Source organism: Sparus aurata, chromosome 10 (assembly GCF_900880675.1).
Source record: "Sparus aurata chromosome 10, fSpaAur1.1, whole genome shotgun sequence".
Classification (NCBI taxonomy): domain Eukaryota; kingdom Metazoa; phylum Chordata; class Actinopteri; order Spariformes; family Sparidae; genus Sparus; species Sparus aurata.
Window position 1 is genome coordinate 5,680,520 of NC_044196.1, and position 22,717 is coordinate 5,703,236.

Genomic DNA, 22,717 nt, shown 5'->3' on the forward strand with positions numbered 1-22,717 from the left:
ATATCCATCGTCTATTGGTGGAGTTATGATGAATTGAGCACCATGTGTTGTTGCCCGATACTTAATGCAAACAAAATATCCAACAGTTTTTACAGAAATGTTGGAGGGATCATTTATCACTGTGTGATTGAACAAGACATTACTTACATTCATTACTATTAGGAATGTTAGAACACCAAAGAGCAGGAAACATTCATACACCAAGCTGTATGTGGCGACTATATCAGCTCAGATACTGTACTTAGGAATAATGTTTTATGCATATGCACTTGTACTTACATTTATCATCCTCCATTATATTCAGAAGGCAAATATTGAACTCTACTATAACTATTAGACAGCTTATGGCACTTTTTATTTGTGTTGTTGAATATCACACTAAATGTTACTCTGCAAAGTTTAATTGAATATGGTGCTGAATTTTACTTTGCATCAGTTACTGAAGATTACACAAAATGTTGATTTGCAGCAGTATGATTTAACATTTTATTATATATAACTTTGCATGCGCTTTATTGAATATAACATTCAGTTACATGGTATTAGTGTAAATGTTACTTTGCATTAGTTATTTATTAAATATGACTTTGTATTTGCATTAGGATTTTACAGAACATAAAATTACCTTATATAGATATTGGTAAAAAGACAACATTATTATGTCTCACTTCAGCTTCAGATATGCTCTGAGATTAAAGTTTTAAATGTATGATCCTTCACAAACCTACAATGGTCACTTTATGACATCACAATACAATTGTAAATGTATAACTGGTAATGTAATGGATTTTTCTACCTGGCTATTGTCATTTGTTACTTTAGTAAAGTCTTTCAATACTTTCTCAATCGCTACTGCTTACAAGATTATCAAAATATTTCACATTAATGTATATGTCATTGCCCTCTGAATCCCAAGCAGTTTCTGGCCGTTTTTTGCTTCTGTCCCATTTTAACTCACTGTGGTCTCATTTTTCACTGCAAAGTGAAGTGCTGCACCTCTATAGATTCAGGACAACCATAGCTATAGGCTGATGTAACCCAATTATGTCTTCATGCAGTGTATCAAAATTTAAAAGCTATAAATCATTAGAAAAAAGAAAAACGTAAATTGAATTTCTGTGATTTTATCTTTCTTAAAAATTGAAAAAATAAGGAATTAGTGTATACACGACATTTTCAGGTACCCCCAGGCCTAAGGAACATAGGACACATATTGGTGGTGGACCTACATTCAAAGAATCTACAAATTCTGCAGCCTTATTTGATGTTTGGAATTCCAGGCCGTTTTTGCTTCTGTCACATTTTTACTCACTGTGGTCTCATTTCTTTCCGCAAAGTGAAGTGCTGCACCTCTATAGATTCAGGACAACCATGGCTATAGGCTTATGTAAACCAGTTATGTGTTCATGCAGTGTACCAAGATTTAAAAGCTATAAATCACGTTTCGAATAACGTTTCAGAGCCATTTTCCCAAGATAAACACTGAACTTCTCCTCTCTGTATTTCTCTCATTCCTCTCTCTCCTACTTCTTAAGTTACCCTTCGTGAAAAGGAGGTTTGTCCAGGAAATACGTGTTTTAATTTGACCTGAAACAAGTTGTGTAAGACACTGAGAGCAGGCATATAGAGTCTGCTCGTTGGTGCTGAGCGGCTCTGAGCAGATATATTACGCCTGCAAGACAATGCCATGGGACGTAAAATCCAAAGTATCCTTGAAGCGCGTATACTCGGCGTATGCCCGTCATTCAGGGCTTCCCGAAAGCAGTAAGACGCGTAGAATTATCAGTTTTTTACAGAATTTGGATGGAGTAAACTGTTTATTTTCTGCAAATTTCCAAAGAAGACATGGCTATCAAAGCGAGGTTGATGAAATTTCATGAAACTCTCCCGTCTTCTCCGGCCTGTTTAGACATGTTGTGCTTGTAATGGTTTGTAAATGCCAGTCATTTAAAAATAAGTGGTATTTCGATCCCGCCGGCGGGATTTGGGATTCTGAGTACTGAATGTTTGACAGGATATGTTAATATTATAACAATTGATATTTTTAAATATGTATTTTTAAATAGTTTCTAGTCATTTAAAAATTGTTTTTTTTCTTTATGTTTTCTAGAACTTCATGATGAGGAGGAGCGGAATGGCCTGTACCTTGTTGAGTCTTTTACTTTGTTCAGTGCTCCAAATCTTGTGTGGAGGGAAATCTCTCATCAATAGGCTCGAGTTAAATACTTGAAGTATAGTTAACATGTGATGTCTGATGATATATTTTGTTTGCATTTCAATCATATTCACAAATAACATCTAAAACATGGTACAAATAGACACAAGAAAAGCAAATAAATAAATATTTGTTTAATGCTGCAGTGACAAAACACAACCAAATGATAAAACACAGTGGACATACAACACAATAAAATACAGATAACACTACATAACTGAATTTCAAAGCAAATGTTTTATTGGATGTGTGTCACATCTTTCCTCAGGCTCATCAAAACCTTTGAAATCTAGTAACAATGCAGAGGAGCAACGTGAGTCACAGTGACAATGACTTCCTAATACAAATTACATTTCTAATTTCTAATTGTGATAACAATTTCTTCCTGTCTTTATTTTATCATTTCAGCTGGTATCTTCTCCATCACATCATCTTGTCCTTACTGGATCATTGCTGGCTTGGTTGGTGGTAGCCTATAGCTGGTGGACTTATTAATATTTAATATTAATAATTTAACATTAACATTCAAGTGCTGGTAAATCTTTCAGTTTGTATCATTTGTGTAATATTTCCTTCTACCATGAACTTTCATCCGTGTCTTTTTCAGAGGCGTACATTTTCTCAGCAAAAAAGAAGGCTTCATTTGACAAAAAGCTCCGGAAACAATCCATGAAGACACAAGAAGAACTCGACACATGGGGGAAGTTTTGTCTCCGTTGACGGAACTGAAGACCGAAGTTGTGAAACAGAGAGAGACATTCAGACTGCAGCTAGAAGAAATAGAGAACGAAAGAGAGGAAAACAAGGAGAAGCTTCAGTCAGTGGAGAAGGAAATATCAGAGAGTGAGCAGGAAAAGGCAACTGACAGAACAGAGGGCTACCTGAGAGAAAAGCAAAGCCTATTAGATGCTCAGTGGAAACTGGAGAAAAGAAAGGAAGAGGTGGAGAAGCAGCAGCTGAACATGGAGAAGCTGCTGCAGAAAACAGAGGGTATGAATGTGACAATGACAGAGAGGAAAAGAAAAGTAGAGAACCAGCTATCATTAATTATTTTATATATATAAATTAATACATGATGAAAAATACCTTTTCAATTAATTCATAAATGACTGATAAAGCATTTTTCGGTATGTTAGAAATTACCTACTTACTATTGTTTGATTAACTGTAAATGTAATTGAGTCCAAATGAGTAAAAACTGTACTTGGACTTAAAATAACTATTTGTAAACGTAAGAAGATTGTTGAGTCTCATTACCAACTTGTAAAATAATGATGCTTTGAGTTGGCCATCGAGTGTTGAAATAAATTTGTCAGGCAATTTGTTTTTTCCCCCTCGTGCATTTAATTGTAAATTGAATCCATAACATGTTATAGTTTTTAAACGAAGGCACCAGGTGTCACTCTATGCTAATGTAATTAATTATTTGTTCATTCTCAAATAATCTCTCTTCTATGTAATAAATCATTTTTATACATCTAGTTCATCATTAATCTCGTTTCTGTCTCTAGAACTGACAGGAGCATGTTTTAAGACTGTTGTAACAAAAGAAAACATAGATGCTAGTTTACTCTTCATCATCGTATGTGATGCTGACTGCTGGGCGCTGTGCTGTTGGTTAGGTTGTTGATTTCAGATACAAGAAGCAAATTATGTAAAATGATATTCCTTATAGAGTTATACTTATATCAAGTCATGTAACAATTGACTGCATGCAACATTTTCATTTGTAAAGTATAATTGATATTTTAGTGTCTTTGTTATCGTTCGATTTCAATTTTTTGTTATCTTGTATTTTACATGTCTTCTTTTAAAAAAAAATGACATTCATGAAAGTAAAGACTGCGATCAGAAGTACACTGTGAAATGTATTTTGCTTGTAAATACATGTCAGGCAAGTTTCTAGGGACTGTGCATTTTAAAGGTCTAAAAAAGTCTGATAATACATCCATTCTAAGCAATAAATGAAAAGTGAAAAGAAGTGGTTTTCCTACTGAGCTTTTTTCCCAATTAAAGTCAATGAAATAAACAACTTCACATTGAATGCAAGCTATAACACACACACACACACGTCAACAGTGCTAACAGGGGACTACATTTCTCCAGTATCTATGAGGGGACCTCTGTCCTCTGTTTCTGGTCATGTAGAAGAAACAGTTAATAAATATCCCAGAAAAAGAAAGAATAACAACACCAAAGCTAAAACAAGGCACCACCCATGAGCAAAACACACGTCAGGAAATATACTCGGAATAAAGCGGAAGCGTAATGCAAGGAACAAAAACCAGAAAACATGACACAGACAATCTGGAAAAGACTGCAGAGAGAACAGAGGCTTAAATACAAACCAAACTAATGAGGGGATGAGCTGCAGAGAAACACAGGTGAGGGAAATGAACGGAAAAACACCAGAAACAGGGAAGAGGCTGACTGTAAATCACTGGAGGTAGGAAAAGGCTACTGAGGGAGCTGCAGTGCAGGTGTGGAGACACACCTGTTCCCTTTTACACATCTCAGTACTTCAATCCTTAACTTTTACTCTTTTGCTTTTATTTTGTTTTAATTTAATTTAATTTTGTTACATTTGATATTAACTTACTTTGATGATTTTGTTGCTGAGTCTCTCAACCAAAGAATTTCACATGAGTGCACCTGTCCAATCAGAGTGATAAACACCTTGAATCTTGAATCAACTGAATATTTCAGTTACAGAATAAAACTTATAATATTATTCATGTCATGTACTCAACAGTACTTTACTACACAGGGACTTATTTCACTGCAGACTAGGAGTGAACACAGTACAGTACGCACCTTATCTGTTGGGTCAAAGTACACTTTTTTGTATTAATGAAGGACTTTGGCCATTTTGCTTCGTAGACTCTGGCGAGAACGGATTCAGAGATAGAACAGGTAAGAGTCTTTTGTTGAGAGAACATATTTTTATCTAAATCTTAACAATGCTCTCACTATTTTTTCATTTTAAGTTTCATTTGTGTTGTTTGATTTTGTGAAGCAAAAGCAAACTGGTTATTTACACCGTTGATAAGAGCAGCTTCTGTACCTGCAGCGTGTGGATGACGATTTCCTGCGGTGTGTTTAGTGTGTGAGTTCGATGTTTTCTAGCTTTGACTCATTTATTTTGTTTTAGTTTTTCACAGATATACATGTTGTGAGTTTTATTGTTTTTTTTTTTAGTAGTGCAATCTCAATGTGGCTCACCGCACATGTAATCTTAGCATAATCACTGAGAGGGTCTCTTACTGTGAGTTACAACAATATTGAATAGTAATACAGTTGAACTTTTTAACTATTCTGCTGTATGTTGTTGCTGTTGAGCTGTAGGTGAAAGAAGTTTTAATGATGTGCAGCATGAAGGGCACGTCATGTTTCACTTCTGTCCACAACAACAAAGGTGATATGTCATTTAGTCCAGTTTCAGTTCATAAACAAACACAACAGTGAAGCTAAATACTGTGGCTGAAGAACATGTCTTCACTGAATTGTCGGCCTTGGATATATTAGTCACTTATCAGAATTTCTGTGGCAGAAGGAGCTCAAACTTTTTTCTCTTCAAGGTCAGAATCTCAAACTTGCCTCCCCTTCTTGGTGATGTTGCTGTTGTTTTTAATGTGTCACTTATTTGTAGAAGTCGTTATATTTAAACAAATACGAAACATATAAAATCAAAATGGCTGAAAATGACTATCTGATACTGACAGAAAATGGTGGCCATCCTGCTCTGTAACAATAGAGACATGAGGCGTGGTGGATTCTGCTTTATTACCTAGAAACAAGGTGAAGGTCAGACATTTAATGTGTGCTCTGTAACGTTTGCTGGAGGAGGAAGTACCGACCGGCGCTGGTTCTTGTGAACTGTGCAACTGGCCTTTTAGTTAATGTGTAGTATTCTTAATGCTATAGTGATATTTCTCACCACAGTATGTGTGTTTGTTACTTTATAATTCCATTTTTTTATTCAAGTTAATGTAAATCAACATTAATATGGCACACATAATATCTTTGTGCCTCATTTTGGTGCATGTAATGGAACAGAAAAAAATGAATTATTGTATCTGCTCAGAAGTTAGTCTACATAGCAAACCGAAGTTAAGGCTAATCTGATCATCATTTTGGTCCCTTTATTCTATGAATTAAGATTTTTAAATGTTTCATTTCCCCAGAACTCCAGGATGTGTGGCCTAAATGATGTATTGTCCCTTAAAGCTGAGCTCAGTTTCTTCAAAACTTCAGTTCTCCAATACACTGTGATCCTCCTCCTACTGACAGGCTCTTGTGGAGGTAATTTACACTAAAACACCAGCATAGTGTTAAGCCTTTATTAAAAGAGGAAAACAAAACAAACTTATTCCTAAAAGTCAACAATAATTTTGTGCACAAGATTTAAGAACCTGTGTCGTTCCAGGCCAGGCTCCGGGCGCTCAACCACCTGTAAGAATGGTGACATTAGTTGGTGAAGACGTGGTGTTGCCGTGCCACCTGGAACCTCCCCTGGATGCTGTTTCAAAGAGCGTGGAGTGGGCGAGACCTGATCTGCAGCCCAGATTTGTCCATGTGTGGCATGAAGGTGGAGACCTCCTGGAGAACCAAAACCCGTCTTACAAAGGAAGAACATCAGTATCAGTTGACAATTTGAAGCAAGGAGACCTTTCACTGTTTCTGTCTGCAGTGAAACTCTCTGATAATGGACTGTACAGATGCTTCTTTCCCTCACAAGACAAAAAAATTCATGTTGAGCTTGTTGTTGGTAAGTGGGCATATGTTCTTTGTGCATATTTTATGTAATGTTCCTAAGTTACTAAGTCATCACAGGTAAAAAAAAAAAAATGTTGCTTTTGTCGCCCCAAACGTGACAGTGAAAATGTTCAGAAGTTTTGTTAACATTTTTTGTTGAAAATATCCGATTTGGTTTTATCACCAAATGGTTTGAATTTTTTCCTGATGTAGCCTTTAAATTGTCTGGTTTTGTTGCCCAAAACATGGTGGGTAAATGTCCCACATCTCATCAAATGTGTCAGTTGTGTCAGAACAAACTCAGCTGAAAAATGTCCCAAAGTCTCGTTTAAAAAAATGTAGCAATGCTGCCACAAATATGGCTGGAAAATGTCTGAAAATCTTGTTTAAAGTGTCAGTTTTTGGTCGGCATGAACATTGCTCTAAAATCTTCTTAGCTTTTTTAAAAAACAAAACAAAAAACATTAGACTTCCCATGTTAATCTGCTGGTGGTCTGTAGAAACAAAACATGCCGACATGATATATTTTATATATTATAATAATGTCTTCTTTTCCTCCTCAGGTTCTGTGGCGTCACCATTCATAGCTGGGATTTACATAAACAGCACTGCAAAGGTTCTCCAGTGTGAGTCTACAGGCTGGTATCCAGAACCTGAGGTGTTCTGGCTGGACGGTGAGGGAAACCTCCTCTCTGCTGGACCTACAGAGACAGTCAGAGGTCCTGATGACCTCTATACTGTCAGCAGCAGAGTGACTGTGGAGAAGAGACACAGCAGCAGCTTCACCTGTAGAGTCCAACAGAACCACATCAACCAGACCAGAGAGACTGAAATCACGGTTTCAGGTTGGTTTCGTCAGTTTTTTTTTCTCGAATATCTGTATTTTCTCTTCAAACAGCTGAATTATGGTTTAATATAACCACTGTTCTGTTGTGTTTCTTATCATTCCAGCTGACTGTTTGGAGTTCACATCTTGTTCTGCTCATGTTGGTGTTCTAGTGGTTTTTGTGCTCCTCTTTATTGTTGCAGCAGTCTGTGTTGTGTGGAAATGGAGACAAATCCAAACCAAAGGTGAGTTTAACTGATGTGATGTGAACAACTGGCCACAAGATGTCACTGGTGATTGTACAATATGAATTCAGGTTTTAGCTCATGATATTTATAAAGAAAAAAAATCAAAATCAGTGAAGTGGTTAAAATGTTCTGTTCTGTACACATTGATGACTTGTCCCGGTGAGTCTTGTGTCAGGAGCTGGTCTTGGTTCCAGTCCACCTCGAAACTGCAGACAGGATCAGAAATCAGATCCTGTTACAGAAAGTGTTTGACTTTGTAATAAAATACTGTCTGCTGTGAAATGAAACCTTCTCTCTACAAAACATCAGCAGAACAAGTCTGAACTGAATCTGACAGTTTCCTGTTTTTATCACCACACAGAAAGAAACAAACAACAAGAGGATCCAACTCATCAGCTCATTGGAGACAGAAAGAAAATGGCAGATATGCAGGAGAAACTGGCGAGACTTGAAGAAGAGTTAAAGAAGAAAGATGAGACATTACAGAAGAAAGAGGAGACGGTGAAGAGGAAAGAGGAGGAACTGAAAGACTTTGAGCAGCAGGTTTACAGTAAACTGACTGAACAAAGTGAGGAACTGCAAAAGCAGAGAGACAAACTGAGACAACAACAGACGGACATGGAGACAAACATTACAGTTATTGAGAAAGAGATGCAGTCAGTGGAGAAGATGGCAGAAGGTGAACGATTCCACAGAATGAAAGAAATCACATTAACTGCCAAAACTCAGCTGAACAAGAGAAAACAAGAAGATGAAAATCTTAACCTACAAACAACAACAATACTGAACAAAACAACTGAATTGTTAAATAAGATGACAGACAGGAAGAAGGAGGAAGCACAAGAAGAAAGTCAGTGATCAGCTGCAGCAGATTCAGAGGAAACTCATTATTACACTGTCACTGAAGTCTCAATGTTTTATGGTGCTGATAAAGAAACATGTTCACCCACTGAACCAATATATTATTCCTCTACCCTCAGGGCCCTGCTGATCTGTCTGTCCGCTATTGTGCTGTCATATAAGTTGTCTTTGTTGTTATTGTTGCTATGTATGTCTCTCTTTTTTTTTTTTTTTTGTTGTGTATGTAGTGTCTGTTGTCGCTGAAGATGTTTAATGTACTGTCAGTGAAGACAAATCTCCCTACGAGACAAATCAAATCAAATGTCTGGTGTCATGTAATTCTAAAAGAGAAAGATCATAACATTACATATTAAAAATACAGACATTTTTACATTTAAAAGCATTTTAAAAAAATAAATTTCTTTGTGTTTTCAATTTAATATTTGTTTCAAGGTTAATAAGTATGACTGTATTTTTGCTTTGATTGAACCATAATATTATGATTTATAACATTAATGCAATTTTCTTGTCATTATTTTTGCCAAAAGTACATTCAAGGCAGTTTTTGCTGCTGTGTGAATTTGTTTATCAGACTTAAAATTTCTACAACTTCTTACAAATTAATGTACGTAGTAACTTCACAGTATGTGTTTGTTTGTGTATCTTATGTGTGTATATTTCATTTTTAATTGATTGTTTTGGTGTATCTGGTTTATCTAGATAACTGTTCACTTCTCAAAATGCATTGAATATAGTTTTTTATTTTTTTTTATTTTCGGGTCATGATGATGTTCTGCAGAATGGCTAAGCTTTTTTTTAAATCTGTGAAACATAGAATAAAATAATGTTCTCTGTCCAGACACAGACGATTAATGCAACAATTATTATCATTATTATTATTATTGTTACTATCATTTTATTCTGCAGTAAAGGATCACATCACAGCAAATTATTGAACTCATTAGTGCATGAGACCATTTACTCACATTCTTCATAGCTTAGCTACAATACATTTACAGTAAGTGATGAAAGACTCAGCAGCTGTTAGCATCAAAACACACCAAAAGTGTGTGATCATAGTTCTCTGTGGAGACGCTCAGGTTTTTGTGCACATCGTCTGTCAGAGTTACACGAAAAACTATTAAAAAGAATATGATTATAGAGAGATTATAAAAGCACAATTCATATCATGACCTGTATTCATCCTCATATCATGATCATACAGCAGTCACGGCAAATTAAAGATCTACTGAAGGGTTTTACAAAAATATTGCAAGTTTAAGAAGTTAAATCAGACAAACTAGAAAGAGGCACTTTTCATACACATAAGACACACAATACCAGAATAAGTGATGTTCTGTACAGAACTTATAACATTATACATACAGTCACAACATCTCCCTCATCAAGATGACAGAAGCAGCTGAACAACAGACAGTAAGCTGCTCTACAAAGACAAACATCAGAAACTGACTCAAACTGAGAAAAACTGGCTCAAAATGTTCTGACTGTCCAGCAAGATGCATTCTCAGTCGTCAAGTGCTAATTAGACATGTATCTTCTCTTAAAAAACACGACTAGTAAAAATAAAGTCACTGATTCTGCATAAAACTTTGTTTTAATGTTTGCAAGCAAAAAAAAAAGAGAGATGGGATAGATGAGTAGTTAAGTTAATATCTTCAAGCATGATTTTGTTGGTTCACCCTAATAAGATGGCTTATTGTATTTAGTTGTATCATTTTCATAATTAGATATATGCTCTCATACATTATAATCATGTAATCATTTCTTAATAGATATGCAGCATCCGGTCGAGATCCACCAGAATGATAAAAAACAGCTTCTTCCCGGATGCTGTCAGGCTGCTAAACAGCTCAACAATGCTGCACCCTTGATTGCTGCATGGTTTTAATGCCCATTCCCTATATGGCACTTTATGTGGTTGCACTTGATGCTGTTGCACTTGAGTTATGGACTATGACTTGAAACTTTATTCTTTAGTGTTAGTCTGGATGTTAGTTTTTCTACTGATTTGTTTATATTTATACATAATTGTATCCTTTTCTTTTTACTTTTTAGTAACATATTTATTTATGTTTTGTATCTTAGCACCGGATCCTGAGCACTGTGTTTCGTTTTTTTTTTGTCCATGTTCCTTGACGAAGAAATGACAATAAAATGAGTTTGAAGTCTGAAGTCTGATAAGCATCAATCAGGTTGGGAGGAGCAGCCAGAGAAGCAAGGTCACATGAGGTTACAAACAAATTCAGGGGCCTGAATGCTTTAAAGAAAAAAAATGAACGTGGTAAATGCCACAACTCTAAGATAGCATGAATGCGACGTGTGTTCATTTCTATTTCTGTCACTCAGTGTGTCTGCTTCAGGTCAAACTGCTCTAACAGTGTCACGTTGGTATTTGACCACAGCGAGTGTATTTAAAAGCTGCAGCAGCTCTGTTCTTATAAAAAGCGTCTCCAGACGTTTGAACAGATGTCTGGAACAATGTGGTTTAACTGTCACAGTGTGAGAAACCACTCAGTCCTAAAGACAGACAGCGATGCAACGTGTTGGCTGAAGCCCACAGATGAAGGGCTGATATTCATGATCAAAGTCACGTCTTCAAGGGACACAAACTGTACTGAGGTTAAGTGTGTTTTCTATATTTAATCTTTTAATCTACTCATCCACAACAACGAAAACCTTTTCTAACAGTTTTTAAAGTATAAAAAGGACAAAACAAAACAAGTTTTCAAAATCACCCATCTAAAGGCTGGACACAGGCAGAAAAAGATGAATTATGATTACTGTTTTTGATGGTTAAATCCAACCACCTGAAATTGACTGAACTGGCGGCCCCATTCGACTAATTTCTCTGGTTCTTGAACATGCATGCATTTACCACAGAGTGCCGGGTCATTAAAGATCCACTAGTTTACTGTAAAATATACAGTATCACTCCCTCCTCATATCCATGTACGACAGCACAGCTTTAAGCTCCACTCTAAGCCCACATTTCTGCTCTTGGTGACCTGTAAGACAAACAAGATTCCCATTAGTTTTCAAATACAGTCAAGCAATTACATTTGTATTTTTATGAGATTCCTCCCGGAGTATCTGGACGTTCCACTTTCTTAACCAGCGAGTTGCTAACATTGTCTTTGGTGTTGTTTGCATTTTCAACTCGACTTGTCTGATTCATTCATTAACCAAAGGTCCAGTGGGTTGGATTTAATGGCAGACAGCCAGCACGCTGCTAGATGCTACAAGTCCTACCTGCTGGACTTGTTAATGTCGTTAATATCATCCATTATATTTAGCATCTTGTCTACTTTAAAGCTGTCAAAGGTCAAAATGTACCAGTATTATTGTTCTGTAATTTTATTCTGTTGAAATTGCTTTTCCTGTCTGGAAAATAATACCAATAACATCATCACTAACTATTTGCTTGATGGCAGTCCATGAGAATGATGCTTTAAGAACAGGAATTAGTCCCATCATCAGACTATTACCCTCAATCCCTGTATCACACTCACCTCATCTGGACTGTAGAATAGACGACATCGTTGGCGCCTGCCGAAGATGTTTGCCTGGCTGAGCTCCTGGATACTCCGGGTTCTGCTTTACAAACAAAGGGGAGGACACACATCGAAAAATTTGCTTGTGGGGTGGCACAGGGCCCTTTACATTTTGAGTTCAATTACAGCTCTGGTCATTTATGAATGTATTGAAATATTGACAAGTGGTTCTGATCATACTGCCATTTGATTACTTGTGATGCTAAATATACATATTTTATCTGTTTGCTGATGACACCCATCTTTATATTTCTGATTAGCTAATTAGCTATTTATGTTCTCATACACATTTCTGGAGTAATGGAATGTCACTAATGTAATGTAACGTGTCTCACAAATATGATATCATATATCACAGTTATTGACTTTGTTAACCCTCTGAGGTCGATTGACGCGCTGGTGCGTCAAAATCACGTGATCGATTTAAGATGACGTAGCAGCGAGACGGAGCCTTTCTGAGTCTCTGTTCTGACTCTTTTTGTTAGAGCAACCTTCAAATTATATGCCAGTTTTAAAATCGTGTTGATAGGCCAAGTAAAACCGGATTCACGATGTATTATGTACGCCACACTTTTTTGCTAACGTTGCCGTCACGTTTGCTGCGCGTTTGGTGCAGGAAGAGACGGTAAAGAGATCGGGCTTTCCTCACGAGCGTGTCCGCAAGCAGGAAGTGCAAGCAAAAAAACACTTTCCTATTGGTGGAAAAAGGCACCACACCAGCCAATCACAAAATTACATGGCAAACCACATGATTTGGTTGCTGAGGGCGGGGGGAAGATTTGGAAGGGACGGGGCGGAAAAGTGAAAGCAGCAGTGCCAGTCAGAGAGGCAGCGACAGAGATCGCGAGTTTTGAGAGATAGGAGATTTGTGATATTTAGCGTGTTTGGAGTGCATAGTTAGTGTGTTATGTTGTGTTTAGTGTGTAGTGGAGTCATTTTTTGTTTAATGAATCAAAACAATGAGGAGACTGCTGAATGTGGAGCAGGCAGTGCAGCTTTTCATCATCAGGTGCACATTTGTTTCTACATTTTTTTTTCTGCACACCAATTTCTCCTCTCAAAGGCAATGACAGTTCTTTACAGGCAACAGGCGCTCAACATAAAACTACATTTTAAATTGGTTTTACTGCAATAAAGACACTATTGTAATACTATGTATTTCTCACAATGTAGACTTAAATGTTATGTTAAAATGTGTAAGTTGTTGCATCACCAGTGTGCCAGCCCAGTTTCCAAAAGAAGGGAAACACAGCAGTAGAGTAGTAGTATAAAATAATGTGTGCAAATCATTTTACCTCTTCTCTTACGGTGTTTTGTAACAACAGCGTATGTCACCATGTTTTCATCAGCAGCCCCCGCCTCCCCAGAGCCTGAAACATAAATGAAATACAACTAAAATTTTGTAATTTTAATTTTTTGTAGATGGTAACTTGTTGCTGATACAGTTAGGTACTGTAGATGTATAAATATTGAACTATAATACTAGTGTTGTGAAGACTCTGGATTCAAGATAACTTTATTTGTCCTGAGCAAAGATTTTGTCATGGACAGAACAGCTGACCCACCTGAATCTGTTCCTGGTGTTGTGTCTGAAGCAAAGCAGCCTGCTACAGAACAAACAAATGAAAAATAATAGTGTCAGTACAAAACAGTGTATGTCAGCAGCTCAGTAAATAAATGAGAAGGGTCAATCACTGTGGCTGAACAGGAACAGATCTGTATAACATGGATCATTCTGAACGTGGTCTGGTTAAACAAACAATAAAATTGATCTTTACTTTTGTGTTTCAGGCAGTGAAGTAGTCCCACCAACATCAACAGCACAGCCACAGACAAAATGGTGATAACCACTGGTAGGAGGATCGGGACCTGAGGGGAACCGTCAGTCGAAGGAGTCTCTGAACTCTCTGAACTCTCTTGAATCTCTTTAGGTGATAAAGTAATATGTGCTTCAACATGAGACAAAATGGTGTGGAGTTAAAAACAGTTAATGATATATTACCTACTAGAGTGTACAACCATCCTCAGACGTAAGTGTAAAGACATAAAACCAACACCAGAAATATCCGCCACATCACGTTGCTGGATGAAAAGTCAGAGATCACCTAAATTATGAAACTCATTAGAATTTGTTCTCTGGGCAACACGAATGAATCCAGTAACTGTTGACATAATTCAGTCCAGTCCAAAGAGATGGACCGACCAAAATTGTCATCCCTTAATGTTAGAATAGCTGAACCAAGCATGTTTATTTTTTCTTGTCTTGTCTATTGTCTTCTTGTAATTGTCGTTACTTTCACACTACATTTTATTTGCAGTTGAGACAATTATCAATTACACAACATCTTGACTTTTGCCATTTTAACTTCTGAAATGCAAAAAACTTGGTCTACTTACTGATATCTATTTGTTTTGGTTTTAAAACAGATCATCTCACCTCTGACAGCCAGCCAGCTCTCTGCTGATTCTCCAACTCCGGAGACTCTGCACTTGTAGAGTCCTTCATCAGATTTAGAAACATTGGTGAGATTGAATGTTCCTGTATATCCAGTTGCAATAGAAATGCCATCTTTGTAAAAATCAGCAGGAGAGGTGGAGGTCTTCATTCTGCAGTATAGGCTCAAGTTGTCTCCCTCGGTCACAGGCAGAGCAGGACTCTCCAGGATCACATCACCATCTAACCCACATGAAAACATGATTTTGACATAAAATGTTGCTGTATCTATGAAATTGTATTTAAAAACTTTGCCTCAGTGTGTTGCAGAGAAGAACAACTGGGATTGCTGTTGACTGAAATAGATTCTTAGGCTTACACATTGATCATCTGTTATTAGGATAAAAAAAACAAAATAAATGTAAGTAAAGCTAGTAAAAAAAAAAATTACCCTGAAGATTAAGAAATGTCACATTGTTGAGAAAAGGACCCTTTGTAAAATAAGGATGCATGTATTGACACTCAGGAACAGTTTAAATCTATCTCCTTAATTAGTAACCTAGTTAATAATACCAGTGACTGTGATGTTGATACTGTTGCTTCTTTCCCCCTCTTTATTTTCACACCAGTACTCTCCACTCTCTGATTTAGAGTGAGGTTTAACAGTAATGGATACTGTTGATGTTTCCCACAGTTGAGTTGTATTTGTTGAATCCTTCTTCAGCCTCCTCATCACTCTACATTCAGGTGAGCAGTCCAGATGTTCACACTTCACAGAGATTGTACTATATTCAAAGAACTGCAGTCTGTTTGGTTCAATACGAGGAAAAGCTGCATCTGCAACGGAGACATTTAGAAAAAGGAAGATTATGCTAAATAAAGTTTCCGAAGTGAAAGATTTAAAGCACACACTAAAGAAAGTCACTGATTGCAGTTCAAAAGAAGATTTAACTGATACACTCCTGTCTTCTGAACACACAAAGGTCAACAATGATCATACATTTGCTCAAAGTAGAATTACGCAACTTTATGCAAATATTAGGCTGGTGTATAAATATAACGGTAAGGAAATGCACAAATTATTTGGATAATATTGTAATATATTAAACAACTACGTACCCAGTTTTTCAGAATAGCAACAGTTTTGAACTTGTGCAGCAAGCAGCAGAAACACAGTCATCACTAGAGAGAAAAATAATATTAGCACTAAATACCAGATTTGATTTACATAACTTAACTGAAGGAACAATCATGTATCATGATGCCCGTGATGCCTGATGTTTTTATTTTTGCGATTTGATCTTGATGGAAATAAAATAATGTCACATTCAGCCAGATTTTGAGCATTTGTGAAAGTTGAAATCAATGGTGATATTGTTCAATTATAAAATAAAATAGTCCATAAAAGGATTCTCCGTAACATTTCAGTTTTTTGTTTTTTGTTAATATGAAAATAACTTGGACTTTGTGCCTAAGGTTAGTGAGCTGATGTAATTTTAGTTAAGCTCAGATGTAACTCAATTCTGAGTATGATGACATAATAAGACATGTTAATTCTGTATGATAGACACAGAATGGAGTTTGGTAATTGAATTAATTTCACATTAAGGAACAGCAAATGTGACGCAATGAAAATCCACCTCCTTATCTTACAAGAATTATTTTATTTTTGTAATTTATTCATGTCTTTTAGTATGAAGGGAATTTAAAAATAATTATTCTCTGCCTGGATTATGTCAGAAACAGCTAAACTTACAAAGGAAATCACATTACTTTCTACAAGTAATTAATTCTGCTTAGATATATCAAATATTAAAATACTTATTAATATTGTTCATATACTGATGTTTATAATGTGGTTGAGAACTACATCATATAATTTGTAAGTACTCACACAGTCGGGTGCAGAGAGCTGTAGCCTCCATGTTGTCTTGCTGCTGACTGAACATCAGACTGACACATTTTCTTAATCCCTCCCCTTCCTGACTCAGTGTCTAGAGAAAAAAAAAAAACACTGAACTAGTTGTAATGCCATTATTGGTGTGCATTCAGAACCAACAGCTCCACAGAGGATGCCATATCCATTGCCCTCCATGCAGTCTGCACACACTTTGAAAATATAAACAACTACATCGGAATGCAGTTTGATGACTTCAGCTCATATTTTATACAATCTCAACCATGAAAATTAGAATTTAACGATCTGCACCTGAGTACATAAATAGACCCCAGATAGTTCAGACTGGCAGACACAGCTCCTCTATGTTAGTGCTCAACAACGGAGCCCCCCAGGGCTGCATGCTCAGCCCCCTCCTGTTCACACTGTACACCTGCGACTGCATCAGACATCAAGAGAACTCTGTTGTTCAGTATGTGGATGACACCACCATCCATCAAAGCCAGCAAGGCAGCTGGTCCAGACAACATCCCTGGATGAGCTCTCAGAGCATGCGCCGACGAACTGGCTGATGTTCTCATCTCAACCTTCAAAGTTTCCCTCAGCCACAGCATCGTTCCCTCCCGCTTCAAAACCATAACCATCACCCCCCCTCCCCAAGAAGAGCCCACCCACCTGCCTGAATGATTACAGACCAGTGGCACTTACTCCAATCATTATGAAGTGTTTTGAGAGAGTGGTGCTGACCCACATTCAGAGCAGCATACCGGACCCCCTGGACCTCCTGCAATTCGCCAACCTCAGAACTGTCCCGACTGTTTACATTTTGCACATGCATAATTGCACAGATTTTCAGATTTTAACTTCTTTATTGTTATTATTATTATTATTATTATTATTATTATTATTATTGCTGCTTCTTCTTATTTATCACATGTGCCCTGTGTAAAAGTGCTTCACTATATTGTGTGTTTTGGATGTATATATTTCTTTAATACGCTGTTGGCAGTCTGTGGGCAGCAAAGGAATAATTGCAATGCATAACTGAGAAGATGTTTCTTTACTATGCATATATATATGTATATATGTATATATATATATATATATATATATATATATATATATATATATATATATATATATAATATATATTTTATATATATTATATATATATATGACGATAAACACTTTGAATCTTGAATCATCACATTATAAACAATGATGAGTGTTTATATCAGAAAAAAACTGTTCAGAGTTGTGCACAGAGAACAATCTACTGCTCAATGTCACTAAAACCAAGCAGACTCACAGTTGCCCTGCAGACTTTACTTCTTGGTGAGTAACCTGACCTGAAGCCACAGGCTCTTCTCACACAGATGCAGAGACAGCGTGGTTAATCTGCAGTGTTAAATAGTAGTGTGCTGTGGTCAGAGTGGATAGCAGTATGTAGACACTCGTGTTTAAATACAAAGATAGAGACAGAGAGCAGAACATTGTAGAGAGGCCATGTGGTTTGAAAACAGCTATCTTAACTGTCTTCAGCCCTGAGAAACGCTTTCTCATGATACACACATCTATTCATAGGTCTTATTATAATGTCACACAATGTCAAACATCAGTCAAGGGAGTGATATATTCACAAAAAACAGCAGACCCCACTCAAAAGTTTTTTAATGATGTTTGTTTAACCGAAAAGTACAAATCTGACAGTGAAATTATACACACATTTGCAATATTCACCATTATCAGATTCCCTTAATGTCCTGATCACTTACCAAGCCATAAAACATAAAACAACTGAAAATAAAACAACTTATAATGTAACACAGATAAAAAGGTTTTTAGAAAACAGATCCTGGATTATTATTAAAAAGTTGTAACTGATTGTACAGATGTTTCATGTTTGTGTATGATCAGTTTTAGTTGGAGGTCGTCTCAGCTTCTCTTCTGTCCTCTCTCAGTCATCTGTAGAAAGTACAACAGACACATTTCTTTATTCGTTAATATAATCGGACCTCTTGACTTGACACATTATGCTAGCATTTAAACATACTTTTGATGCTAAAAAAGAAATATTGAATCTATTTGCTGATGATCCTGAGCCTGACATTTCTGTTAACCTAATTGGCTACAAACGTTCCTCAAACTAAAAGCTATTTATGGATTAATAGGGCCTGTCTTAGACAGGCACTCCTCAGTTAATCTACGAGATAGCAAAAAACAAATAGCCTCCATATAGCTTTTATCACCCTTAATATATATTGTCGAAACTATGGAGGTTATATACGGTTCCAAAGAGTAGCAAGGTGGTACTTTTTATGTGAGTTTTTGTCATGTTGTTGTAAACTCAAAGAGCTGTTCAAATTATACAAGATTAGAAAAATGGACCAAACAAAACCATTTAATATTCATCAGTTGAGTATTTTAGTGTGTTTTATGTCTATATTATGTTTTTCTTACTTTTAAAATTCATAAGTTGTTGCATCCCCGACTTGCAAAACACACCATTGTGCCCATAAGAAAGTTAACACATTGAATAAGATAATGTGTGCATAATACCGTACCTCTTTTCTTGCAATGTTTTGAAACAACAGCATATGTCACCATGCTTAAAACAGCAACACTCGCCTCCCCAGAGCCTGAAACATAAAGATATAAAAAATACAATAATTCTGCGTGTGTCTGTCAAGCATAAGCAGTAGGTATATCTACTGAATCCAAATTTAGCAGATGTACAGTAACTGACCCGGAATTCTTTGCCAAAGAACTTAAAGGAGAACTTCGGTCGATTTAAACATGCAGCTTTATTGCTCAAGCTACCCTTGACTTGCTAGTACCGAAGACGTGAACATTTTTGGTCCAACCCTTACACGGCTCCTTGAACGGAGAGTTAGCATTGACAGCTAACAGCATGGGGTCAGAACTTTACACTGTGTTTTAAGCGTCTTAACATGCTCCAAATCTCACCCAAGAAGTTATGCAACATCAGCAGAAATTATTCCAGCATTTTCGTTTTTCTGTTCATAACGCACAGTCTTCAGTCAGTTTGCGTCTTCGGTACTGGCAAGTCAAGGATAGCTTGAGCAATAAAGCTGCATGTTGAAATCGACCGAAGTTATCCTTTTACACATTCTACCACCATAATTTCTACTGACTAGAAAACTGCCCATGTACAGTATATCCCTGTATCCAAGGGGCACAGAGGATGCTGTGGCCTGCCTGCATCACCTCCTCCTACAGCGCTTACACTCAGGTGACTCAACCAGGATCCTCTTCATGGTCGGCACCCCGTCCTGTCTGATCCAGCCCTTTCACAATGTCCTTGCTGATAGGCTAGAAGTGGTGTGGGTGGGCACAATGAACAATTAGCTCACCACTAACATCAGAGGGCCGCAGGATTGTGTGCTTAGCCCATTGCTGTACACACTCTACGCCTATGGCTTCACCAGCCCATCACCACATACCTCAACTACTCAGATGACACAGCTGTCCTTGTCCTGCTCTCAGACAGCCAGTCTGTTCTGGACCACTGCACACTTCACCCAGTGTTGTGAACAGGACTGGTTATACGCAGATATATATATAAGGGGGCAGTCAGAAATGTGACTGTTTTTTTTGTTTGTAACAGTGTTTCTCTAAGGAAGTGGGCTTTTAGCACTGTGTCCAACCTTTGCACTTTATCAGGCTTCCACCCTTCAACCTGTCTGACTTGGGTGTCCCTCCAGAAGATTTAGCTCCTGTCGGTAAAGCTCTTAAGCTCACTGAGACACGCAAACCAACTGACCATGACAAGGTGGCAATCCCTTCAGGATGAAAACTGAAAAATAAAACAAAATAAAATTCCTTCATTCAGATTTTTTTCCCCATAACATATATTTTCATTTGATGAGCCTATTTCTCAAATAAATTTAAAACCTGACAGAGAGACTTCTCAGCACAGGCAATATTTACAAAACTAGAAAGTTGTCTTATACTTTGTCATTGCTGTTTGGTACTGTGTGATTTTTTTATAGCATGTTAACAATGTTTTTGTATATTTTTATATTATGTATTGTCTGCCCGTTGGGTATGGTGCTTTAAAAAATTATTTCCCCTTGGTATAATAAAGTCTATGTCTAAGTCTGAAAAAAGCAGTCCACTACAGTACAAGAACAACAAAAAAGAAGGAAAAAACTGTGGTAAATCTGGTTCATTGTTCATGTCAGTAGCTCAAGGATTTACCAGGGTTTTAGCTTTAGGGTGAATAGCGACACATTTCATTTAAATTTGTTATGGAGAATTTGTTTGGAGTAGTCTGCTGGAGCAGCAGCATCTCAGCAGCAGACAGGAGGAGACTTGATAAACTTATCAAGAAGGCCAGCTCCATCCTGGGATGCTCTCTTGACTCAGTGCAGGTGGTGGGAGAGAGCAGGATGATGAACAAGCTGTCATCACTGCTGGTGCAGAAGTCCCATCCCCTGCAGGTCACTCTCACAGCACTGGGCAGCTCCCTCAGTGATAAACTGATACACCCTAAGTGTGTGAAGGAGAGGTATCGCAGGTCCTTCCTGCTGCTATCAGACTGTACAACAGGCATTGCTCCATGTAGACCTCACCCCACACTCTGCACTGTGCAATAAGTCACAAACTCATTTCAACACCCATATTTGTAATACATATTTAAAATCTGTATATACAAATTTGCTGTTTATTTGCATTTTGCCGTCTGTGGGACATTAAAGGATTTCAAATTAAGCAAATTAATAAGGAGGCCCAACCACTGTGGCTGAATTGGCACAGATCTGCATCACAAAGAATATTTTGAATATGTTCTATGTTTAATACCTATAAAACTGATCTTTACCTTTGTGTTTCAGGCAGTGAAGTAGTCCCACCAACATCAACAGCACAGCCACAGACACAGTGGTGATAACCACTGGTAGGAGGATCGGGACCGGAGGGGAACCGTCGGTTGAAGGAGTCTCTGAACTCTCTTGAATCTCTTCAGGTGGTAAAGTAATATCTGCTGCAAGAAGAGACAAACTGGTGTGGACTTATAAACATTTGACAATATATAACCTACTAGACTGTACAACCATCCTTGTGGCTCAGGTTCTTGCAGACGTAAGTGTAAATACATAAAACCAACACCAGAAATATCCACCTCATCACATCGCTGGCTGAAGAGTCAGGGATCACCAAAATTATGAGGATTATTATGTCCTCAGGGCAACATGAATCAATCCAGTAGTTGGTCACTTATATCAGTTTAGTCCAAAGGGATGGACCGACTAAAATTGTCATCCCATATTGCCTTAATGTTAGAATAGCTGAACCAAGCATGTTCATTTATTTTTCTTCAGTTTTATGTGTTATTGTCATCACGTCTCATTAACACTATTTTTTATGCAGTTGAGACAAATATTAATATTAATTACACAACGTCTTGACTCTTGCCATTTTCAACTTCTGAAAAAAAAGCTTGGTCTTTTGAGGAACAGATATATATTTTCCGTTTGAAAGCAGGTCATCTCACCTCTGACAGCCAACCAGCTCTCCGCTGATTCTCCAACTCCAGAGATTCTGCACTTGTAGAGTCCTTCATCAGATTCAGAGACCCTATTGATGGTGAAGATCCCTTTATATTCAGTTGCAATGTAGAGACCATTTTTGTAGAAGTCAGCTGAAGGGTCAGAGGTCCCTTTGATTCTGCAGTACAGACTCAGTGTGTCTCCCTGCATCACAGGGACAGCAGGACTCTCCAGGATCACATCACCATCTAACCCACATGAAGAAATGTAAAACATGATCTTGATATACAATTGTGCTGTTATCTTTGAATTTCCAACAGTGGATTAAAACTTTGCGTCAGTGTGACATGTGTGTTGCAGAGAAGAACGACTGTGATTACTGTTTGAGAATATGAATTTTTCACTAATTGGGAACAG

The 22,717-nt window shown here is 37.3% G+C and overlaps 1 protein-coding gene and 1 long non-coding RNA gene across 2 annotated transcripts; one reads left to right on the top strand and one right to left on the bottom strand.

Moving 5' to 3' along the window:
* The first annotated feature begins 7,080 nt into the window (after positions 1-7,080).
* On the top strand, positions 7,081-9,495 carry LOC115589808 (butyrophilin subfamily 3 member A1-like). Its single transcript, XM_030430970.1, has 3 exons — positions 7,081-7,815; positions 7,922-8,041; positions 8,406-9,495. The coding sequence occupies exons 1-3, from the start codon at positions 7,227-7,229 to the stop codon at positions 8,900-8,902; spliced, it is 1,206 nt and encodes a 401-aa protein (XP_030286830.1). The 5' UTR covers positions 7,081-7,226; the 3' UTR covers positions 8,903-9,495.
* A 9,054-nt stretch (positions 9,496-18,549) lies between these two features.
* Positions 18,550-21,698, bottom strand: LOC115589890 (uncharacterized). The gene is made up of 3 exons (XR_003985627.1): positions 21,634-21,698; positions 19,355-19,429; positions 18,550-18,755 (listed from the first exon to the last, which is right to left on the bottom strand). It is a non-coding gene; the product is annotated as an uncharacterized LOC115589890 (long non-coding RNA).
* Between the last annotated feature and the right edge of the window lie 1,019 nt (positions 21,699-22,717).

Coding starts and splice junctions, on each gene's coding strand:
- LOC115589808 (XM_030430970.1), top strand. CDS start 7,227: ATGTCCCACATCTCATCAAATGTGTCAGTTGTGTCAGAACAAACTCAG. Junction 7,816..7,921: donor GACTGAAATCACGGTTTCAG/GTTGGTTTCGTC, acceptor TTATCATTCCAG/CTGACTGTTTGGAGTTCACA. Junction 8,042..8,405: donor GAGACAAATCCAAACCAAAG/GTGAGTTTAACT, acceptor ATCACCACACAG/AAAGAAACAAACAACAAGAG.